The sequence below is a fragment of the Columba livia genome, unplaced genomic scaffold, assembly GCF_036013475.1.
Source record: "Columba livia isolate bColLiv1 breed racing homer unplaced genomic scaffold, bColLiv1.pat.W.v2 Scaffold_102, whole genome shotgun sequence".
In the NCBI taxonomy this organism is placed as follows: domain Eukaryota; kingdom Metazoa; phylum Chordata; class Aves; order Columbiformes; family Columbidae; genus Columba; species Columba livia.
Window position 1 is genome coordinate 248,897 of NW_027043007.1, and position 21,172 is coordinate 270,068.

Sequence of the window (21,172 nt, forward strand, 5' to 3'; positions counted from 1 at the left end):
GAATCACTGCATATGGTTTTGTTCTTCCTTGAATTAATGTACGCAACTGTCTAAACAGTTCTCCCAAACGCAGTTGCTTAACATCCTTAATCTGAGAATCTTCTATCCTGTGTAACACACCCGCGACATACAGCGAATCGGTCACAATATTAATTGTTTCCTCTCTCCACTTCCCCATGGCCCATACAACAGCAGCAAGCTCCAATGTCTGCAAGGAATCTCCCGGAACAGCTTCCAGCAAGTGGTGGTGCCACTCACCACAAGCGATCCAGGTAACTGCAGCTCTTCTGGACCTTTTTCCTGCATCCGTAAACACTGTCTGGGCATCTTCTAGGGGTGATTTACTGCGGAGAGGTTTCTGCATCCATTCATTGTGACCAATAAACTGCACTATTGCCGCCTTTACAGGAGACAAGGATATAGTTGTAGCTGATGAGAATAAACACTCACACAACTCCTCGCTATTCTGAAGGTACCACTCTATTGCTTCTTTTTTCATCGGAACATATATTGTCTGCAACTCTTGCCCTGTGATCTGAATTACATGCTTCCTACCCTTCCTTATTAAATCTGCTAAGGTTTCGACCTTTTGCTGTATTGACTTTCTTGGCTGTAGCTTTGGAAATACCCATTCAAGTATCCCAAATTCCTCCCGCTCCCCCTTTTTCTCTTTATGTTGTGTAAGAGCCCCAATTAAATGACCATCTGTTTGAAAAACAGAAAAATCTACAGGTATTGCAGGGTCACGTCTCCTTGTAAAACCCAATGTGATTAAGTGAGCTAAATTCTGGATCATTTGTTTTTGCTCCATAGAGAGATCCACCGGAGTGGAGGGATCGGTTCCACGCAGCAATGGTCGTAACACCTCTAACTGCGTATTGGTAATACCCACGACAGGCCTTAACCATTGTAAATCCCCCATGAGTTTCTGAACATCATGAAGTGTCCTAATATCTGTGGTAATATGCGGTTTTTGCGGTCGAATTTGGGAGTCAGTAATTTTCCACCCTAAGTACAACCACGGTTCTTGTCGCTGAATTTTTTGCTTAGCAATTACTAAACCCTCCTTATACAACTGACAATGTAAAAATTGCAATTGTTGCTCAGTAAAGTCTTGTTCTTGTGCAATAAGAATATCATCCATGTAGTGATACACCATCGCTGTAGGCCAGGCATCACGAATAGGACGCAACGCATTGTCCACAAACAATTGACACAATGTCGGACTATTTTTCATTCCTTGCGGTAACACAGTCCATTCAAACCGCTGAGCAGGAGCTTCCCTATTAATCGCTGGCAAAGTGAAGGCAAATCGCTGTGTGTCAAGGTGGTGCAAAGAAATAGTAAAAAAGCAATCCTTCAAATCCACAATTAACAACTTCCAGTGTTCAGGAAGCATTGCCGGATTCGGAAGACCAGGTTGTAATGCTCCCATCGGTTGCATTTGTGCATTTACAGCTCTCAAATCATGAAGCAGTCGGAACTTTCCTGATTTTTTCTTAATCACAAATATAGGCGTATTCCATGGGCTTGTTGACAGTTGCAAATGTCCTTGATCAAACTGTTCTTGTACCAACTGATGTGCTGCTGCAAGACTTTCCATCTTTAACGGCCACTGCTCGATCCATACAGGGTCATCTGAAGTCCATTTAAGAGGGATCGGGAAAGCCCATTTTGCAGTGACCGTTAGCGAAAAGCCCTTTCAGTTGTCAAAATGACTCCTAGCTGATCCAGTATATCTCGACCTATTAGTCCATTTACACCTGCAGGAAGAGTCATTACTGTAACAAATGTATTGGCTTTTCTCCCGTCTATGATGAACAGAATACGTTCAATACTTTGACGTACTGATGAATGACCTCCTACTCCTTCAACGCCCCCGTCCATAGGTTTTGTTGGCCAATCCTGAGGCCAGGCGCCCTCATCTACGATGGTCAAATCAGCCCCAGTGTCCAGTAACATTGTAAGTAAAATAGATTGTCCTCTAGATTCCATTCGAACTGACGCAGTTGGTCGCCGGCTCATTGACATAGTTAGCATCACAGCAGGTCCTGTCGATCCAAATCCACCACCTCCTCTTTCTGAAGATAATGCTGGCGTCATGTCCTTTGTTAATTGCGGAAGTGGTATCAATTGTGCTATTTGACTACCCTTCGGAATGAAAATCGGAGGAAACAGTGTCTGAACCATAATTTGTACAATCCCTTTGTAATCGGCATCAATAAGTCCCGGGATAATCGTAAGGCCTTTCATACCACTCGACGAACGACCAATTAACAATGCCCCTTGTGATTGTCCATTAATTATTAAAGGTCCTTTAAAGGTGGATGGTATCTTTTGTGGCCGCTGATCGATCAAACTGATATCTACTGAGGTTGCCAAGTCCAATCCGAGGCTCCCGGCTGTTGCAGGTTGGAGCGTACCAGTGGAGCAGCTGTCACTGTCATGTGGTGCTCTCTCTGTAGATCCTCTGGTGTTTCGATTGCTGGAGCTGCCACTTTTGTCGGAGCGCGGCGGCTCGGCGCGCTCATTCTCCCGTTTCCCGAGAAACATGCTTCAGTATTATGACCGCTAGATTTACAGTTCTCACACCAAACTCGAGGCACCCGGCAGTCACGGCGAAAGTGACCTTCTTTTCCACATCTGAAGCATTTATTACTCTGTCTTCCCTCATTCGGGCGTGGTCGTCTTTCTACTTCCACAGGAGTAGCACGTAGCGGGGCTAATGCAGCAAATGCCTGTTGCTGGGCTTGCAGGAGGTCTCTCCCTAGCTTCTCCATAGCCTCTACCATCATGGCTTGTGGCCCTACCGGAACTCTGCTCATTCTGTCTAACATAGCTTCTATGGTAGCGTCTGCAGGTAACGTCACTAAGATACCTCTAGTTACTGAATTTGCATTCTGCAATGCACACTGTCTTAACAAAGCTGCCCTCATCCAGCCTGGTACATCTGATTGTTCTATTGCTGAAGTAATCCTGTCTATAAATTGTGCAAATGATTCATCCCTTTCTTGCTTAATACTCATGTACGACGGAGATGGCTGTGATGTTTTAACATGCTCAATGGCTTCTCGAGCTGTTCTCATAGCCTCAGCACATTTTTCGGGGCCCATTTCTAATTGAGCTCGAACTTGAAGGAATGGTCCTAACCCCATTAACTGTTCTACCGTTACATCACTTAAAGGATCATTAGGATTTCTCGCTTGCTGTACAGAAGCCTCACAAAATCTCTGCCAATGTGCTTGCCACAATAACAACTGTGACTGTGTCATTATCATTCTCATTATTACCTTAATATCTTCTGGACACAATAACGTACTCCCAAACAAATAATTTAAAAGCTGTTTAGTCGGCTCTCCATGCAACCCTGATTCCGAGACTGTAGCTCTCAACTGCGACAATAATTTCCAACTAATCGGATTATAGTGCCCGTGCATATCTCCATATCTATCTCGCTCAAATAGTGCGGGGAACGCAAAAGGTGAATCTGGCCCAAAATCTCCATTGTCTGCAGCATCCTCCATTACCTTTTTCCAATTAACTAGTGCTGGACACCTGACTGGTCTCTTAGATGTATCCTTTACAACTTTCTCCATCTCTGACTCACTTATAGCTTTCCGATCGTTATACTCCTCACAACTTTGTTTCTGCTGCTGCGACTGCTGTACTTGATCTACATTCCAACTAGAACTCAACTCTGCTTTCTTTTTTACACACACCGATTGCCAGCACGGAGAAACAGGAGCCTTACATGTACTAAATAACAAATCGTCTTGTCCTGAGGGTGGCAGCGTTGGCCCCCCTGAAAACGCAGATATGCCTGTTTCCATCGGCGGAGCGGAAGGCTCCATTTTGCCGAGTTTTTGTGAAGCTACCGTGGCTAAATTCTTCTCCAGTTTATGACGCTTAATATTATTAATTACTTCCCTCCACGGTTTCATCAGTTTCTTAGCTGTTTTATCCTCGTCTATGATCATATCCCACAACACATCCCCCAATTTCCTCCATTCTCCTTCATCAAATAATAAATCAGGATCCTGAAAACAGCCTTTAGTTTTTCCCAATGTTACTAGACCAGCTAGCTGTTTAACGTAACTATGATCAACACCTCGCTTTTCTAAAAAGCTTTGTAATAAATCTAGGGCTACTTCTAAATCCATTTCTCTGTTATTCATCATTTTAACCCGTTTCTCCGTTATTCATCACTTTTAATCCGTTTCTCTGTTATTTATCACTTTTAACCCGTTTCTCTGTTATTTATCGCTTTTAACCCGTTTCTCTGTTATCTATCTCTTTTAATCCGTTTCTCTGTTATCTATCTCTCCGTTATTCATCATTTTTAATCTATTTCCCCGTTATTCATCATTATAGTACGGTACCTCTTGCTAAATTAAGAGACCTCTTGCAGCCCTTGTTTCCTGTAGCCCAGCACTGGCGAACTTCAGTCGGTTCAGGCTTCGGAGACGACACACCGCAGCAAAGTGTTCGGTCGATCTTGCCCGCCGGTCGCTGCTCTCCCGGTGCCTTTTGCTTCTATCCGCCGCTTCGGATCGCCGGTTCGGGCGCCAATTGCCGAGAGAAAAATTCCATCAGAGTTCCAGACCCGAGCGGACGGAGGAAGGAATGCGGTCGACCCAATATGAGTGATAAGCATACCTCAACTTTATTGATGCACTAAGCTGATTTATATAAGACTTACAATAATTATGCATACTCGTCACCTATTAATTGGATAGTATACAGTAATTATGCCTACTCGTCTTCTATTAATTGGATAGTATACAATAATTATGCCTACTCGTCTTCTATTGATTGGATAGTATACATAATGAGCTCAACCTTCTTGTGGTTTCTCTGGAATGCAACCTTCTCACCCTGCTAGAGATAATTCCCCAGCTTGTTTATCTAAACGCTCAGCTGAACCAGAGAGCAACCGCTCAGTACTTTTCCACTATGCTACACCAAACTCATGCTAACTGAGGCCTACTCATGCTAACTTAGAACAGAATTCTCCTGATACAACGGATCAATAGAGCCATGCCCCTTCTCTATTAGCCATGTCCCAACACTCAGTCACGTTCATTAGACGCAGCGCCAGCCACTCTCAGCCCAGGGCACGGTTACCTGCAGCCAAGGCCCCTTCCAGCTCCCCTCGGTCGCTGCTTTCTCTATCACAGTCGGTGCCGCTGTTCAGTGGCCTGAGCCGGTAACCCAGACAGCGCATCTTCTTCTGCCTCGCCTGCCCTGCGTGTGTCAGTGCGGTGCTAAGGCTTCCTCCACCAGGACACCTGCAGATTGAGAAAATGGGTACTGAACGTGTTTCTGGAAGCCACCTGTTTTTCTAGGGGAGGCAAAAATGCTTTTCCCAGCAGAAGTCAGCTCCAGCCCTTCTCCCTTTTTGCTGTTATGACTCTTGCCTTCCACCCTGTGCAAACTCCGAGCTTTCCAAAGCCCAGACTTCTACCCTCCAGCTCAGTCAAAATGCAGCATTAAGACTTGCTTTTGCATTCGGTTATTTCATGTTCACTCTTAAGATCCCTCAGAATCTAATCTCTCTTCTGACTCTCCTTATTTCCATCTTTTAGAATCTTCTCACCTCTGCCAAGGCTGCTTCTCGCAGATCAACACCTGCCAGAAGCTCCCAATGGTAAAAATCACTGCCAGGCTTTTTCTTTCATATGCTACCAATATACACTCGGTAACAATTTCAAACTGACCCACCCAGCTTTGAGATGCACCTTTGTTTTGATGCCAAAAATGCATCTGCAGTTCGCAACAGTGACACAAGGATCCTGTGGGACACAGGAAATGTTTCCATGAGTAACAAAAAAAGTGTCAATGATTTACAGCCTGCAAGTTTTGCGTATCACTAGTGATGTGTAAATACTTGCTCTTGCTGAGATTTACCTTCATACTTGGCCCTCCCTCCTTCCCATGGTTTGCTCTACCCATGCTCTTTTTTTTCGTTTTCATTACATGCTTTGAGACAGACTTCTACCCATTTGCAAAAATACCAGGACAAGACAATAGAAACCCTGGCTGTGACCTTTAGGCACTATTACAATGCAAAGGTTTGGTTGAAGAACACCCCTAAGATCATGGAGTCCAACTGCTCCCCCACCCCCAGCACTGACCCGTGTCCTGAGACCCTCATCTCAGGTCTGTTCAACCCTCCAGGGATGGTGACTCCAGCACTGCCCTGGGCAGCCTGTTCCAATGCCCCACAGCCCTTTGCGGAAGAAATTGTTCCCCACATCCAACCTCAACCTCCCCTGGCGCAACTTGAGGCTGTTTCCTCTGCTCCTGGCACTTATTCCTGGGGAGCAGAGCCCGACCCGCCCTGGCTCCAAGCTCTTTTCAGGCAGTTCAGAGATCAGAAGGTCTCCCCTCAGCTCCTGTTCTCCAGCTGAACCCCCAGGTCCCTCAGCTGCTCCCATCACACTTGTGCTCCAGCTTGGTGAGGCCAAGTCCCAGGTGGTCAGTGAGGGAGCAGGTGGGATTGGGGAGGGGTGAGGGGCAAAGTAATCCATATAATGTCCAGCCTCACAGGACTATTCTCCTGCCTGTCCAGATGTCTCCAGGAGACCCCCTGGATCAATACCCATTGTAGAATGCTGCTATCACATCTTGTATAAACCAAAAAATGATAGAAAACAACTCGGAAAGAAAAACCCCTCTTTTATGAAATCATGTCTGAAATCTTCACCAAGAAGTATCTGACGGAAAGCTCTCCCAGGAGTTGTCCGAGTGCTGAGGACTCTCTCTCAGCCGTTCCTCCCAGCAGAGCTGTTCCAGCCTCGGATCCTCCCTGTGGCTCCTCTGGCCGCTCCCGCTGTCCCGCCAGCCCAGCCGGTTCCCGAGGGAACGCTCCAGTTTCTTGCCCGGTGTCCCGGTGGCAGCGCCCCGGCCCCACAGGGACCCAGCGCGGGGCTGGGGCGGGCACAGGAACCGGCAGCAGCAGGCGAGGACATGCACGGTGGTCCCCTCTGCTCTCCTCCCCTGGGGGGCCGCCCTGCAGTTATTGACATAAAGAACAACTTGGTGGTCTAAATAAAAGAGGTTGCTGTGAGCCAAGAGGAGAAAACAAAAAGGGAAGCCCAGAGAAAGGGGAGGGGAAAAGACACAGAGAGGGAGAGGGAAGTGGGGGAGTAGAAGAATCAGAAGTGTCTTCCATTAGAAGCAGAAAGGAAAAAAGGAAGGAAACTTTAAGAACAGAACCCCCAGCGCCGTCCCCAGTCCCGGCTGCACAGCGGCGCCCAGAGAGCCGGTGCAGCCTCTGCCTGGGGAGGAGGCGACTCTGCAGCCTCCAGCTGTGGTGTCACCAGCTCCCATCGCCCCCGGGGACACGCTGCCCTGACAAGGCTGGCAAGGCCGCCCCGCTCCAGGGACTGGCGCAGCCACCCCGCTGTCCTGAGCAAGGAGGCAGCAGCCAATTCTCCAGCCTCTGCAGGGATGGGAACAAGAGCGGGGGCCTGGCCCTGCACCCCAACCCAGAGGGAGGGCAGAGCCCTGGGGTTTAGGGGCTCTCCCCGCCCGCCTCCTGCTTAGCAAGGTACCAGCATCATTCCTGCACTCCCCAACACAAGCGCCGGATCCAGAGGCACGAGGCACCTACTAAAGTCTCTGGGCAGAAGCTCAGACTCACCTATGTGTCGGAAAGCGCCAGCTTCTTGGCCGGTGGTGGTGACATGGTGCTGCTGGGCTGCGGAGCAGCCCTGGCCGACAAGAAGGCTTTCAGCTTTGCCAGCACCAGGCTGGCAGAAGCCCTGCTGCGAGGGTCCCTTGCCGGTGTCCCGGTGTTCTCCCCGCTGCCCCACGGCTCCTGGCTGGGGATGGGCTCCGGCAGCCCAGGGGAGGCGGGCAGGGGCCCGGGCTCCCAGCAGCGCTTCCGGGGAACCTGCGCTTTGGCCCCACTGGTGTGACTGGGGCTGCAAAGTCCTGGAGCTGCTCTGGGCGCGGGTGGCGGCTGCGAGGAGCGCGGCTTCTTGGGCCTCTGGGCTGTGTCACCGGGAAATGCTGCAGCCGCGCGTTTGGCTTTCAGGGCCAGCTTGGGTGATGGTGACCCAGAAGGCAGCTTGACACGGCCAGGCAGGCTGGAGGCAGCTTTGGAAACGGGACCCTCTGAGCTCTTCCCGGGGCTGGGGATCCTGAGGAAGGCAGAGAAGGGCACGTGTGAACCGCCAGTGTCTGAGTGACTGCAACATACTCATCATAGCTGCGCACGAGAACCAGGAGCCAGAAGCTCCAAGGAGGTGAGGAGCTCTTGATCTGCAGGAAAACCACAACAAGGGGCTGGAGCTCTCTCTGTCACCCTCCCCCGAGCCAGCACATACACGTGGGCACTGGGGCTACTTGGGCCAAGCTCCTTCCCACACCCAGGCATGTGCCCCCAGCCCTGTCCCACACGCTGAGCAGGGACAGAGGGACCGGGGACACAGGGCACGCTCACCTGAGGTAGAACAGCACATACGCCTGCTGGTTAAGGACCACCTTGATGTTACTGGGGCGGACCACGTTGTCATTCATTTGGTACCACTGCCCGTCGCTGGCCTGCAGAGGGAGAGAGAACGGGGTTGGGCTGTGTCCAGGGACGCTCCTGGCCTGAGAAGCAGCAGGAACAGCGCCCGTCAGCAGAGCTCCGCTCCCCAAAACCCCCAGGTGACCCCGGGCAGGTGAGGGGTCTCTGCATGAGCAGAACTCCACACTTCCTGTGACGGAGCACAACCCGTACTCCACACCACGAACCACTGCTGAGCACCCTCCTGCCGACCCCCAGCACAGAGAGGTGCCAAGAGAGCGCCCTGGGCTCACCTTCACGTAGCAGTAGTAGTGTCCTGCGTGGCTGCTGTACCCCGAGTGCACCAGCACCGCGTAGAGCCCGTACATGACCGGATCCCCACTGGTCTGGGACATGTACGGGCGGATGTTCAGGAGCTCAGGGTAGCCCACGTCCTGCAGAGAGAGGATGTCTCAGAAGCCTGCACAGCAGATGGCAAGAGCAGCTCAGCTGTCCTACGAGTCCCGTCTCGCGAGGGAGGGGGAACCCACTCTCTCCAGGCAGAGCCCACGGTGAGGAAGATGCCGGGATGAGCCAAACTCCCACCACAGCACAGCACAGCTGGGGAAGGGCTGCAGGACTGCGGTAGAGCTCGTACCGCGCACAGAACCACCTCCCACCCTGCTCGGGGCAGCAGGGCCTCGGGACAGGACACAGCCCCGCTCTGGATTGCTGAGCACTCACCTTTGTGATCTTGCCTCCGGTGAAGTCAGCAAAACGCTTCAGAGCAAGCGTGAGAACCCTGGGCGCTCGGTGGATGGTGAAGCGTTTGGTTGCTGACACTTTCTTCTTGCATCTGCACAGGGAGAGATTGAGCTGTTCATGCTGTTCCACCACCCAGGTGCTTGTCAGCCCTGGCCAAGCCACAAAACCCACGGAAATGACCCTGGTGAGAGCGGGTTCTGCTCCAGGGCACCTGCTCACGGCCAGGTCTGCTGGCTCAGGTCCCTGTCTCAAGACGGGGGAGATGAGGAGTGACAGGCTTCATCGCAGGCTTCACAGCCACGCACCTCACGGTTTAGCGGTGGAGCAGGTAGAGAAGCCCTCCTGTACTGCAGCTGCCCTCCTGCTTCCCACCAGCACACCCGCGGCCCCTTCCCGCCCCAGCCCCGCACACTCACTTGTCACACAGGTAGGCGTTCTCTCCGCCCAGCAGGTCTGGCTTCACAAACAGCTCCAGTGCCTGCTCTACGTTTGCGGCTTGCTGCCAGGACAGAGGAGAGGTCAGGGCCAGGCAGAGGAGGCAGCGCAACAACAGAAGCTGATTCCCTCTTGCCTGCACCGTGCCTGACACTGGCAGGTTAAACAGCCTCGAGCAGTAGCGGTGCAGCTGCAGGAACATCCCCTGCAGAGCAGAGCTCCTCCCCACCTGACCCTGCCCCGGTACCGTGATCTCCACCGGCAGGTCCAGACAGGGGTCAAAGGTGTCCGAGACTGCTTTGCACATCGAGCACTTCACTGCAAGAGAACGAGCAGTGAGCACCCCCTGGCACAACACGGCACCACCACCCCCAGCACAGCGCAGGCGGCTGCCGTGTTGCCCTTTTCCGCGTTTGGGCTCTGGGACGGCAGCACCAGCATTCGCAGTCTGTACGTGCTGGGACAACAAGTGTTGCGGGACAGCTGGCAACGTGGGTTCCTTTGCTGGTGGCAATGAGCTGGGGACCCACAGCCAGCAGCTTCGTGACCCACAGATACCAAAACACTGACCAGCTGCAGCTCTGCATAATTTGCGCATGCTTAGTGACTTTCCCAAGTTACTGCAAGGCTCTCGGGGAAACAGCAGCCCTGAGAGTCACAGGCCCAGGCCCTGGCAGCCAGCACTCACCACGGGACCGCAGGGAACCGCCAAAGATCTGGTGGATCAGGGTGGTGGCTTGGGTCTGGCGATCCAACCTAGAGACGGCAGCTCGGATCACACAGCGCCCGCCCCAAGAGCCACCCCCACGTGCCTGCGCTGTGTCCTCAGGATCCAAACCCAGCCCAGTCACAGGATTTGGGGACAGAACGGCATTTTGCTGGGGTGGAGGTGTCAGGAGAAGGCAGACAGCAGCCCACGGCTGTGTCACAGAGGGGCAGAATGCTGGGCCATCCACCCCAGACCCTGGAGTCAGCACCTCCCTCCATGAGCCCAGCCCGGGGGACACGTTCACCCCACAGTCCCCTCACGCGGGCACAGGGGACCAGCAGACAAGGGCAGTTGTCACCACCAGAGGCCCCACATACTCGGTGCAGTCGGGCAGGCAGGCCTTCTGCATGGCATCGATGGTGAAACGGAGGAACTCGTGTGCGTCCTCTTGCCTGCCGAAGCGGATGTGCGGGGCGATCTCTGCAGGAGAGGGAGGGATCAGCCGCAGCACGCGCTGCAACAGAGGCAGGTCCTCCCGCCCTCCCTCGGGACAGCGACTGCGGGGTTTGAGCTCCCTCGGCCCAAACCAGACGTCAGACTCATGTGGGCCGTGGGGGAAGCCCCACAAGGCCCGTGAAGGCCCTGGCAGGCTCAGTGAGTCGTCTTGGAAGAACCTCTGCCAAGACCTGCCCTGATCTCAAAGGTTCTGCTCCTGCAATAGTCTCTGCCCTCCTGCACGGCTACAGGAGGGGACGCGAGGGCAGCCATCCTTACTCTTGAGGTCCCGGACAAAGGACACTGGCTTTATCACGCTGCCGCTGTTCGCGAACGCCTGCGTGACGTGGTTCTGCATGACGCATGTCACGCAGAAGCCGCTTTGGTGACCTGGAGTGGGAGAGGAGAAGACAGGACATTGAGGACAAACCCAGGAGAGATGGAGGCAGTACAGGGGACAGGGAATCTCTGGTCCAGCACGGCTCATCCACGCTCAGTTTTCCTATGAGCTCTGTGCTGCAGCAGAGCTCTGGGGCATCCCGGGGTCACAGGGACCAGCACACACCACCCCGGCTGGAACAGCCCCAGTCACAGCACCAGTCGCTGCAACCCTCCAGATGAGACAGCATCCACGTGGAGGGGAAACAGGGCACAGGGACTCGCTGATGAGCCCACGGGTCAGCCCTGAGGGGTCGATCCCACCGAGCCCTACGGACAGGGCTGTGAGCCCCACGTGCTCCCCTCGGTCACGGCTCGGAGCAGAGCCCACCAGATTCCCGTTCAAAGCCGCCTGTGAACAGCACCTGCAGCCTGTACGCAGCCTTGTGCCCTGCGCTTACACGGTCCCCACAGGGTGCGGCTGTTTGGGACCCCTGCTCAGACCCTCATAGACCCATCTTAGTCCTGGCTGTGTCCAGCACAGACAGAGCCTCTGAGACGCAGGATGCAGAGCTCGGGAACACTGCTACGGCCAGGAAAAGTGGATGCTCCCGTATGCAGGAATGTCCTCTCCACGGAGAAATGGGCAGGAGGGAGCAGAGAAGGCACATCCCGGCAGCCGCACAGCCCCGGCAGAGCCGTGCGCAGGGTGCTGAGCGCAGCCCCGGGACAGGCGGGCGCTCCCCTCCCCACTCACAGGTGCGGCTGTGCTCCCTGGAGAGCAGGTAGTTGGCGAGCGGTGGCGTGTACGTGAGGCACTGCAGGGTGGCGTTGAGGAAACAGGTGTTTCCCAGGTTGAGCAGCCCGGCGCCGATGCGCTGGACACGCTGCCACTGCATGGCGAGGCGCCCTGCAGGGAACAGCCCCTTCTGGGGCGCAGGGACGCCGTCCCCGAGGCGCCCCGGGGTCCGGTCGCTGCCTGCGGGGAGAGAGAGGCGGGTGAGCCGCGGGCTGCGCAGCGCAGGGAGAGCCCCCCGGCCCTCTGCACCCACCCTGCTTGCCCGGCTGTCCCTCCTCAGCGCCGCGGGGGTGCTCGGCGGGCTCGGTGCGGGGGTTGAGCAGCAGGTACTTGGCCCGCAGCAGCTCCGGCTGGCCGGAGAAGCCGTGGCTGGCGGGCTGGAACTCGATCTTGTGCAGCAGCACCTTCGTGGCCGAGGTGCTCAGCAGCCGGCCCAGCGCCCCGGCCTTGCCCGCGTCCCGCCGCGCTTTCAGCAGCTCCCTCGGCTTCGCCGTGCCCGCCATGGCGTGTCGCCGCACGTGCCACCGCCTCGAGGTCGCGCCGGTCTCTCGGCCTCTCCCTCTCCACCACCACACACGCTTCCCGCGCCTCCTCCTCAAGTCCCGCCCTTCGCTGCGGTCGCTCGCGCTCGGCTCGGCCCACTGACTCCTCCCCTCGCCTTCGCCGTCCGCTCCGCTCCGCGTCCAGAACAGGACTGAGCTGCGCCTGCGCGTCCCGGCAACGCCAGGGGCGGAGCCTGCCGGGGGCGGGGCTTGTTTGTGACGCCATCGCGCTCCGGCCACGCCCCAGGATCATTAAATGGTCACACACTGTGGTTTCAGTGCAGGTTTCAGTGCAGACACCGTGGTGGATTTGGCCAACAAAAGCCTCTGCAAGTCTTACAAGGCCAAGGCGCAAGGTGTGCGCTGGGGGCGGAGCAAACCTGGTGTCCTGGGACAGGCTGGGATGTGACCGGCTGAGCAGTCCTGAGGAGAAGGGCGTGGGAGTTATGATGGGTTTATCTATATTTACTAGAAGTCTCTTAGCATTTTGTTATTTTACTAAACGGTGTTTCTCTCAGTCCAAATTTCTCCCTTCACTTTCGATTCTTTCCCCTATTGGGAGGGGAAGGGGTTGGGGGTGAGTGATCAGCTGTCGCGGTTGTGTTGCCAGCTCGGGTTAAACCACGACACGGGTGAAGGTCCAGAGGAACATCTGTCATGGTGGGGTCAGGGGCACTTGAGCTTTGTGGAGCAGCTCAGTCAATTGGGCCTCTTCAGTCTGCTGAAGGGGACACAGGGCACTGGAAAAGCAGCGACTCCTGCTTGGGGAGATGATGGGGGAGGCAAACCCTTCTGCAGTGGCGGCTGGTGGGACAGAGGCAGCAGCCACCAACACCCTCCAGGGAGCTTTGAACGGAGCATTAGGAAAAACTGAGCAGGCGGGTGGTGCTGCCCTGCAGCAGGACACCCGGGGACTCTCGGTGATCCCCGCCTTTGGAGGTTTCAGCTCACCAGAATGTCACCCAGCCTCACCCTGGGGTGTCTGATACCCTACCAGAGACTGCCCCATCGGTCCCTTTCCCAAAACCCCTTCCATGCTGTTGGAACGATAAAGGACTCAGCATTCCAATTTAATGTGAATCACGCAAAGCCATTTACTACAGAAACAAGCTTCCTTATATATGCAACTATTCTCCGATCGCACGTCCACGCTCCAAGCATGTATTCACTCATTGGATATCATCTATGTTCCCGAGCTGTCCACACGCTGGAGTCCCACTGATGACAGGTCCGTTGATTTACGTCACGTTGAGGCCTTGTTATTGTAGAAATGCCTCTCTCCCAGAGCAGGTCCTGTTTTCAGCTTTTTGGAGTGGCCTTGAGATTCCTTTGGGCCTGACTAATTCAACAATAAATCTCCATCTAACAGAAGCCCCTCCACACACGGATGCTGAGGGAGCTGGCTGAGGTCATTGCTGGACCACTCTTCATCATCTTTGCCAAGTCTTGGGAAACGGGAGAGGTGCCTGAGGACTGGAGGAAAGCAAATGTCACTGTAGTCTTCAAAAAGGACAAGAAGGAGGACCTGGGTAACTATAGACCAGTCAGGCTCACCTCCATCCCTGGGAAACGGCTGGAATGACTTATGCTTGGTGCCATCTCAAGGCATATCAAGGATAAGAGGGTCATTAGGGGCAGTCAACATGGCCTCACCAAGGGGAAGTCGTGCTTGACCAACCTCATTGACTTTTTTGAGGACATAACAAGATGGATGGATGATGGCAGAGCGGTGGACGTGATCTACCTTGACTTGAGTAAGGCATTTGACACAGTCTCCCACAGCATCCTCACAGCTAAACTGAGGGAGTGCGGTCTGGATGAGCGGGTAGTGAGGTGACTGCGAACTCGTGGTCAATGGGGCGGAGTCCAGTTGGAGGACTGTATGTAGTGCAGTGCCTCAGGGGTCAGTACTGGGGCCTGTATTATTCAATACATTAATTAACGATTTAGACGAGGGAATAGAGCGACTTTCAGCAAGTTTGCTGATGACACCAAGCTGGGAGGAGTGGCTGACACGCCAGAGGCTGTGCTGCCATCCAGAGACCTGGACAGGCTGGAGAGTTGGGCGGGGAAAAATTAAATGAAATATAACAAGGGCAAGTGCAGAGTCTTGAATCTGGGCAGGAACAACCCCAGGTTCCAGTATAAGTTGGTGTCACGGAGGCACCCCGGGGTTAGTTTGAGGGACAAGAGGGTGAAGAAGTGAGAAGTAGGGTTTTAGCCCTTCAAAGTGACTTGAATACAGGTTCAGATATCAGTTGAGTAAATTATTAAGGGCCAGCAACTAATACAACAGGAGGTCCACAGAGTGCATGCACGTGGCTTCACCCAAAACAATGCCGGAGCCACCCCTGAGTCCGGGAAGAGTCCACACTTGCCTGAACACGGCGTGGGATTATTTTTAAATACACGTGCAAACGTGCACGGAATATTACACGTGCTTATGTCGAAGCACGTGAGGACACATGCAAATGTGCACGGAAAGTATAAACACATGTGCAAAATGTGCACGGAAAGTAGATGCACTCACAATCCTGTGAGGGTTAATTTTACTCACACCCGTGGCGGCAAGGCAAGCGGAGTCTTTGTCCCGGGCAGGGGGCGCCGTGGCTCCTGGTGTCAGTGGCTCAGCTCGTGCTCCAAGAGACCCGCAACAATGGGCGGACTCTCGACGAGAGTCCCGTTTTTTGATTGGGTGATCAGATCTGACTGTGGGCATTCCAGAAGCTTCTCTGCACCCCCACACTGCCTGTGGGGGTGCCCCTGAAGCCTCCAAACATCCCCCACACTGGCCACGGTCGTCCAGCGGCTCCCTGGCACCTCGTCACTCCCTTCTCCTAACAGCCCTGGCCAGGGGGCTCTGGGGCCAAACGAAAGAAACTGTAGCAAAGAGAGAGGGAGATGTGTCTACTCCTTCCATGATGAGGGAGGGAGGGTGAGATAAGGGGGTTTGCTTTCTGCCACAGTTGGGGAATGACCTATTAGAGAGCAGCATAGAAGAAAGGGACCTGGGGGTCCTGGGGACAGCAGGATGAGCACGAGCCAGCACTGGGCCCTTGTGGCCAGGAAGGTACCTGGGGTGGATGAGAAGGCGGGTGGTCAGTAGGTCAGAGAGGTTCTCCTGCCCCTCTCCTCTGCCCTGGGGAGACCACACCTGGAATACTGTGTCCAGTTGTGGCCCCTCAGTTCCAGCAGGACAGGGAACTGCTGGAGAGAGTCCAGCGCAGGGCAACAAAGATGCTGAAGGGAGTGGAGCATCTCCCGTGTGAGGAAAGGCTGAGGGAGCTGGGGCTCTGGAGCTGGACAAGAGGAGACTGAGCGGTGACCTTATTAATGTTTACAAATATATAAAGGGTGAGTGTCAGGAGATGGAGCCAGGCTCTTCTCGGTGACAACCAACAGTAGGACAAGGGGAAATGCGTTCAAACTGGAACACAAGAGATTCCACTTACATTTGAGAAGAAAGTTCTTCATGGGAAGGGTGACAGAACACTGGACCAAGCTGCCCAGGGGGGTTGTGGAGTCTCCTTCTCTGCAGACATTCCAACCCGCCTGGACACCTTCCTGTGTAACCTCATCTGGGTGTTCCTGCTCCATATGGGGATTGCACTGGATGAGCTTTCCAGGTCCCTTCCAACCCCTGACATTCTGGGATTCTGTGATGCCACAGGCTAACTACTCAAGAATTACACCTGCTTTGACAAGTAAGGACGTGAAAAAGCTTCAGTTTTTCTCCTGAAGAACAAGGAGTTCCCTTACGGCACGGTCCTCTTTCTCCTATTAGTGACAGTGGCACTAATTCCAAGCCACGCTTGAGAGCCGCTTTATTTTTCCTTGTGTCCAAAGCTCATCCCGCTCATCCCTGGGAAGGACTCCTGCCAGTCTCTGCAAAGCACATCTCTCCAACCTTGTGTCATCCACAGGTTTCTGTTCAGCCCAGGACACTTCTCCCCATCCCTTCAGCACACTGCCAGCTCTCAGGTTTTCAGCTGCATGGAGTCAGGCTGCTCCCTTCAAAGTCTTCCCTACAAAAGTCTTCTCTACGTGCTGATGCCAACTATATCGCCTCATATGATGTACGGCTCCACGCTCCTTCTGCAGAGCTCCATGGACGGGGCAGTCTTCCTCTTTCTTTCATGGTTATTCACCTTTGCTTGTTTTGTTTTGTTGTTGTCAGATTTATTTGTTCTGTGGGGACCTCTGCAGCTCCTCCGGCCAGGGTCACCCCTACCCTCCCAGCTCTTCCCAGGGCCAGGAGGGAGGCAGGGGTGTCGGGATCAGCCCAAGGGTGCTGGCCACCAGTGTCCAACGTGCCCCTGAAGTCTCTGTCTGCTCTGCCCACACTGACCATCACCTGCGCAGGGAGCAGAGCCCTCCCGGCCTGGGACAGGAGTTGGGGTGTTTCCTCCTTCCTGCCAGCCTCCACAGACACCCCACTGTCCTCACTGTTCCTCGTAGATGACCCGGAGCTTCTCCTGGCACACGTCTGCCTGCTGGCACCCGATGAGCCCCAGGCACACACAGCCCGTCACGCAGCCCGCTAGCCTGCCTGCCCAGAGACCCAGCTTCCTGCCACCAGCCCCATGGGCCTGGCCACGCTCCTTCCTGCCCCTGGGCAAGGCTGAGCCCAGGGCGGTGCCCCGAATGGGAAGCCCAAGAAGGCTGCGAGAGACCCAGCAAAGCTCCCACGGGGAGCCCGTGTGCGAGCCCAGGTGCAAAAGGGCAGCAGGGATCCCCGTGGGCCCCACATGGGGCAGGCAGGGCTCTGCAGCTTCCCGGCAGATTTGGCAGCAGCCGTGGCTGGAGCTAAGCTGCCGTGGGGCAGGGAGGGTCCCTCGGCAGGGCTGTGGCTCACCCAGGAACATGACGGCCGCCTCACGCAAGGGCTCCTGTGGGCTCTGCAGGTACAGCAGGCTCTGGCGCAGGTAGTCCTCCACTCTGCTGCTGTCCTCCCTGAGCTGGTGAGAGCACCAGGGGACAGGGCTGGCGCAAAGCCTCCCCCGACGCCCAGGACTGGCCTCGCCTGCCTTCCCCTGCCCAGACACCCATGGTGCCCAGCACGCAGCTGGCGCCGCGGTCTGGAGGGAGCCGGAGGCTGGGTGTCAGAGTCCATTAGCAGCCGTCCTAAATGCCACCGCGCCAGCTTTATTTACCCGGAGCCATCCTGCTCCTTCGTCGGCAGCTTGCTGGATCTGCACTCTTTTCAGAGTGACACGGTAAACAGCTCCTTCTTTTGCTTCTTCACCCCATCCTGAATTGTGCCCTGCCAGGAGAAGGGGCACTACAAAACCAAGACTGAGCTGTGTTGCCACAGGTGAACTGATCTGATCTGCTGGGCTGTGCATTTAGGTTTTCTGTGTAATACTGAAGTGATCTAGAGTAGGCTGAGGCAGATACAGGCTTGAATAATCTGACTAAAATGTGTTGTCTTCTTTTTTCTTCTCTTCATTGGGTTAAAAGGGAAATAATTGCAGTCTTGCAAGAATTCAGCTTATCTGTGGGTCTCTTGTTTTTCTTTCATGCTGCCTTCATTCTATCTGATTTCACTAAATCCTACAAGGATTTTAAGACCCTCTCACAGCCCTGCTACAGTGCCAAGTGGGCATCATTAAACCAGACTCCTCCTTCACAGCTTGCTTTTCAGCGCTGTTTGGATTTGCAGGGAGGAGCAAAGAACAAGAGAATAGTAGACAATGAGGTACCAATTAACTTTTGAAATACGTATACTGGTCCCCCAGCAACCGCATAATGTTTGGTCATCATACACACCGCTTGAACAATTAAAATTTCATGGCTTTTAAGTACCATAGCGTTAAGCACAGCAATAGCTAAACTAGAAAGGATTTCTTTCGAGGACACTGCAACAAAATCCTGGTTTGGGGAGGCTGGGGTTTGGGTTCTTTATGAGCTGTTTGTTTTTACCTCCTCCGTCTCTAAAATATCCCCTAGTCACACAGAATGGTCCATATGCCAGCGACTTGCCTCTGGAACGCTCTGTGGAGTCTCCACGTCTTCCTTGGTTGGTTCCTCAGACTCTCAGGAAGGCTGTGCAGAGACTCCACATCTTCCTCGCGTGTCTTCCTCCTGGGTGTCCTCCTCCTTTGTCTCCTCCAACATCTCCAAAGACACAGGTTCCGAAAAGAGAAATTCTGAGCCTGTTTGAAAACAACAGAAAGGCAGTTTTGAAATGCCGATAGCACAACATTTACTTTTCATGTCCTTTCTCTTTCTCTCTCCCTTGTGAAACACAACAATTGAATAAGATCAGCACACAGACAAGGAAGATGCTCAGTCACGTTCATTAGACGCAGCGCCAGCCCCTCTCAGCCCAGGGCACGGTTACCTGCAACCAAGGCCCCTTCCAGCTCCCTCCGGTCGCTGCTTTCTCTATCACAGTCGGTGCCGCTGTTCAGTGGCCTGAGCCGGTAACCCAGACAGCGCATCTTCTTCTGCCTCGCCTGCCCTGCGTGTGTCAGTGCGGTGCTAAGGCTTCCTCCACCAGGACACCTCCAGATTGAGAAAATGGGTACTGAACATGTTTCTGGAAGCCACCTGTTTTTCTAGGGGAGGCAAAAATGCTTTTCCCAGCAGAAGTCAGCTCCAGCCCTTCTCCCTTTATGCTGTTATGACTCTTGCCTTCCAGCCTGTGCAAACTCCGAGCTTTCCAAAGCCCAGACTCCTACCCTCCAGCTCAGTCAGAACGCAGCATTAACACTTGCTTTTGCATTCAGTTATTTCATGTTCACTCTTAAGATCCCTCAGAATCTTCTCTCTCTCTGACTCTCCTTATTTCCATCTTTTAGAATCTTCTCACCCCTGCTGAGGCTGCTTCTCGCAGATCAACACCTGCCAGAAGCTCCCAGTGCTAAAGATCACTGCGAGGCTTTTTCTTTCATATGCTACCAATATACTCTCGGTAACAATTTCAATCTGACCCACCCAGCTTTGAGATGCACCTTCGTTTTGATGCCAAAAATGCATCTGCAGTTCACAACAGTGACACAAGGATCCTGTGGGACACAGGAAACATTTCCATTACTAACAAAAAGAGTGTCAATGATTTACAGCCTGCAAGTGATGCGTATCACTAGTGATGTGTAAATACTTGCTCTCACTGGGATTCACCTTAATACTTGGCCCTCCCTCCTTCCCATTGTTCGCTCTACCCACGCTCTTTTGTTTTGTTTTCATTACATCCTTTGAGACAGACTTCTACCCGTTTGCAAAAATACCAGGACAAGACAATAGAAACCCTGGCTGTGACCTTGAGGCACTATTACAATGCAAAGATAGACTGTGTGATAGAATCATTTTGGTTGAAAAACACCTCTAAGATCACGGAGTCCAACCGTTCCCCACCCCCGGCACTGACCCGTGTCCTGAGACCCTCATCTCAGGTCTGTCCAACCCTCCAGGGATGGTGACTCCAGCACTGCCCTGGGCAGCCTGTTCCAATGCCCCACAGCCCTTTGGGGAAGAAATTGTTCCCCACATCCAACCTCAACCTCCCCTGGCGCAACTTGAGGCCGTTTCCTCTGCTCCTGGCGCTTGTTCCTGGGGAGCAGAGCCCGACCCCCCTGGCTCCAAGCTCCTTTCAGGCAGTTCAGAGATCAGAAGGTCTCCCCTCAGCTCCTGTTCTCCAGATGAACCTCCAGGTCCCTCAGCCGCTCCTCATCAGACTTGTGCTCCAGCTTGGTGAGGCCAAGTCCCAGGTGGCCGGTGAGGGAACAGGTGGGATTGGGGAGGGGTGAGGGGCAAATTCATCCATACAATGTCCAGCCTCACAGGGCTGCTCTCCTGCCCATCCAGATGTCTCCAGGAGACCCCCTGGATCAATACCCATGGTAGAATGCTGCTATCACTTCTTGTATACGATGAAAAATGATAGAAAACAACTCGGAAAGAAAAACCCCTCTTTTATGAAATCATGTTTGAAATCTTCACCAAGAAGTATCTGACGGAAAGCTCTCCCAGGAGTTGTCCGAGTGCTGAGGACTCTCTCTCAGCCGTTCCTCCCAGCAGAGCTGTTCCAGCCTCGGATCCTCCCTGTGGCTCCTCTGGCCGCTCCCGCTGTCCCGCCAGCCCAGCCGGTTCCCGAGGGAACGCTCCAGTTTCTTGCCCGGTGTCCCGGCGGCAGCGCCCCGGCCCCACAGAGACCCAGCGTGGGGCTGGGGCGGGCACAGGAACCGGCAGCAGCAGGTGAGGACATGCACGGTGGTCCCCTCTGCTCTCCTTCCCTGGGGGGCCGCCCTGCAGTTATTGACATAAAGAACAACTTGGTGGTCTAAATAAAAGAGGTTGCTGTGAGCCAAGAGGAGAAAACAAAAAGGGGAGCCCAGAGAAAGGGGAGGGGAAAAGACACAGACAGCGAGAGGGAAGTGAGGGAGTAGAAGAATCAGAAGGGTTTTCCCTTAGAAGCAGAAAGGAAAAAAGGAAGGAAACTTTAAGAACAGAACCCCCAGCACCGTCCCCAGCCCCGGCTGCACAGCGGCGCCCAGAGAGCCGGTGCAGCCGCTGCCTGGGGAGGAGGCAACTCTGCAGCCTCCAGCTGT

At 54.0% G+C, this 21,172-nt stretch overlaps 1 protein-coding gene across 1 annotated transcript; it reads right to left on the reverse strand.

Annotated features, from left to right (window-relative positions):
• Positions 1-7,645: 7,645 nt before the first annotated feature.
• Positions 7,646-12,581, reverse strand: LOC135577555 (ubiquitin carboxyl-terminal hydrolase 36-like). The gene is made up of 11 exons (XM_065047691.1): positions 12,332-12,581; positions 12,037-12,258; positions 11,181-11,291; positions 10,784-10,886; positions 10,386-10,453; positions 9,945-10,015; positions 9,679-9,761; positions 9,242-9,353; positions 8,812-8,952; positions 8,450-8,550; positions 7,646-8,147 (listed from the first exon to the last, which is right to left on the reverse strand). Exons 1-11 carry the CDS (start codon positions 12,579-12,581, stop codon positions 7,646-7,648), a joined length of 1,764 nt encoding a protein of 587 aa, XP_064903763.1.
• Between the last annotated feature and the right edge of the window lie 8,591 nt (positions 12,582-21,172).

Coding starts and splice junctions, on each gene's coding strand:
- LOC135577555 (XM_065047691.1), bottom strand. CDS start 12,581: ATGGCGGGCACGGCGAAGCCGAGGGAGCTGCTGAAAGCGCGGCGGGAC. Junction 10,016..10,385: donor CGGTTCCCTGCGGTCCCGTG/GTGAGTGCTGGC, acceptor GTTCTCTTGCAG/TGAAGTGCTCGATGTGCAAA. Junction 8,148..8,449: donor TATGTGCTGTTCTACCTCAG/GTGAGCGTGCCC, acceptor TGCCTTCCTCAG/GATCCCCAGCCCCGGGAAGA.